Genomic DNA, 1,294 nt, shown 5'->3' with positions numbered 1-1,294 from the left:
TCTATTCTATTCTATTCTAAAAGTTTTAATATCTGACTTGTAATTTCCTTCTTTTAATCTTGGCAGTCAGGGAGTAACAGACACAGTTGTGTGGTAACCATGGTGACCATAATGAGCCACTAACAAGAGCTGTAATATCTCTTTGGATTTTTAATCTCTCTAAGTTTATGATCTTGGATTATAAAGTTATGCTGAAGTCAGGAGCTGAATTGGAAACCATCAAACATTTCTGCAGAAAATAATTTTTTATTAATTTCAGGTATTTTATTTTGACAGATTTATTGCCTTTACAACAACACAAAGACATAAAAATGTGACTTTAACTAATGAAACCAAACCTGATTTGTATATATTATATTTAGTTATGAACCTGTTGATCCTGACCTTTGACCTCTCTGCTCTCAGGATTGTCCTGAAGGATCCAAGGATTTCCGGGAGGAGCAGTGTTCCCTGTTTGACGGGACTGATTTCCAGGGAAAACGTTACAAGTGGCTGCCTTATTACGGAGGTTTGAAGTGGTCGACTTTATATTTGTTTATTCAAATGTTCATTTGAAACGATCTGTTTACGTCGAGCTCATTTCAGTTCATGTCACAGACAATAAGTGGAACCTGAGACAGATGTTTTCACAGCTGCAGTGTTTTTAGTGAACTTGTTTGTGTTTTGACAGCTGAGAACCCCTGTGAGYTGAACTGCATGCCTAGAGGTGAAAACTTTTACTACCGCCACCGCAGCGCTGTAGCTGACGGGACCCCCTGCCACCCGGGGCGAGGGGATATCTGTGTGGACGGAGTCTGCAAGGTAGAGTTCTGTGGAAGGACTGAAGCCACACATWCAGTTTCTGTCATTAAACATGATGCCAGATTCACTTTGGTCTTTTCTGAACCAAACATGTTCCAGGGCTGGAGTCAGTATGAAACCTCAAAGCTTTATAAAAACAACTTTAATGTTACTGCAGTTTTTTTTCCTGATCCAAACTGAAAAACATGCAAACTCACTGAAGTATATTCAATTATTAGACTCTAAGCTGGAAGTTRAAGCCAAAGCCACTACAGGATAATCACAAAACAAAATTTAAACCCCCTCCTTCTGTGTAAACAATCAAAATGTTTGCTCTTAKTAAAATCAAAAACAAAAACAACAACAAAATTTCAAATAATAGTTTTCAGATTGGGTCTTGTTTCACTTTAAGACTTGGGAAAAWTTTTGCATGACCAAATTTTCAAAATGAGCTCAAATTTTGACACTTTTTGGCTTTTTTTGTGGATGCCAGCTGTAAATAGCTTTACACTGC

General features: G+C 37.5%; 1 protein-coding gene across 1 annotated transcript in view; it reads left to right on the top strand.

Moving 5' to 3' along the window:
• paplna (papilin a, proteoglycan-like sulfated glycoprotein) overlaps window positions 1-1,294 on the top strand; it is a gene marked incomplete in the record, with an annotated part of 69,681 nt that overhangs the window by 14,666 nt on the left and 53,721 nt on the right. Inside the window, 1 exon segment of the mRNA XM_014028705.1 lies at window positions 406-508. Coding sequence (XP_013884159.1) covers window positions 406-508 — 103 coding nt within the window.

The sequence above is a fragment of the Austrofundulus limnaeus genome, unplaced genomic scaffold, assembly GCF_001266775.1.
Source record: "Austrofundulus limnaeus strain Quisiro unplaced genomic scaffold, Austrofundulus_limnaeus-1.0 Scaffold800, whole genome shotgun sequence".
NCBI lineage: Eukaryota > Metazoa > Chordata > Actinopteri > Cyprinodontiformes > Rivulidae > Austrofundulus > Austrofundulus limnaeus.
The sequence above is the reverse complement of the archived record's forward strand: the minus strand, read 5'-3'. Positions and strand labels throughout refer to the sequence as shown.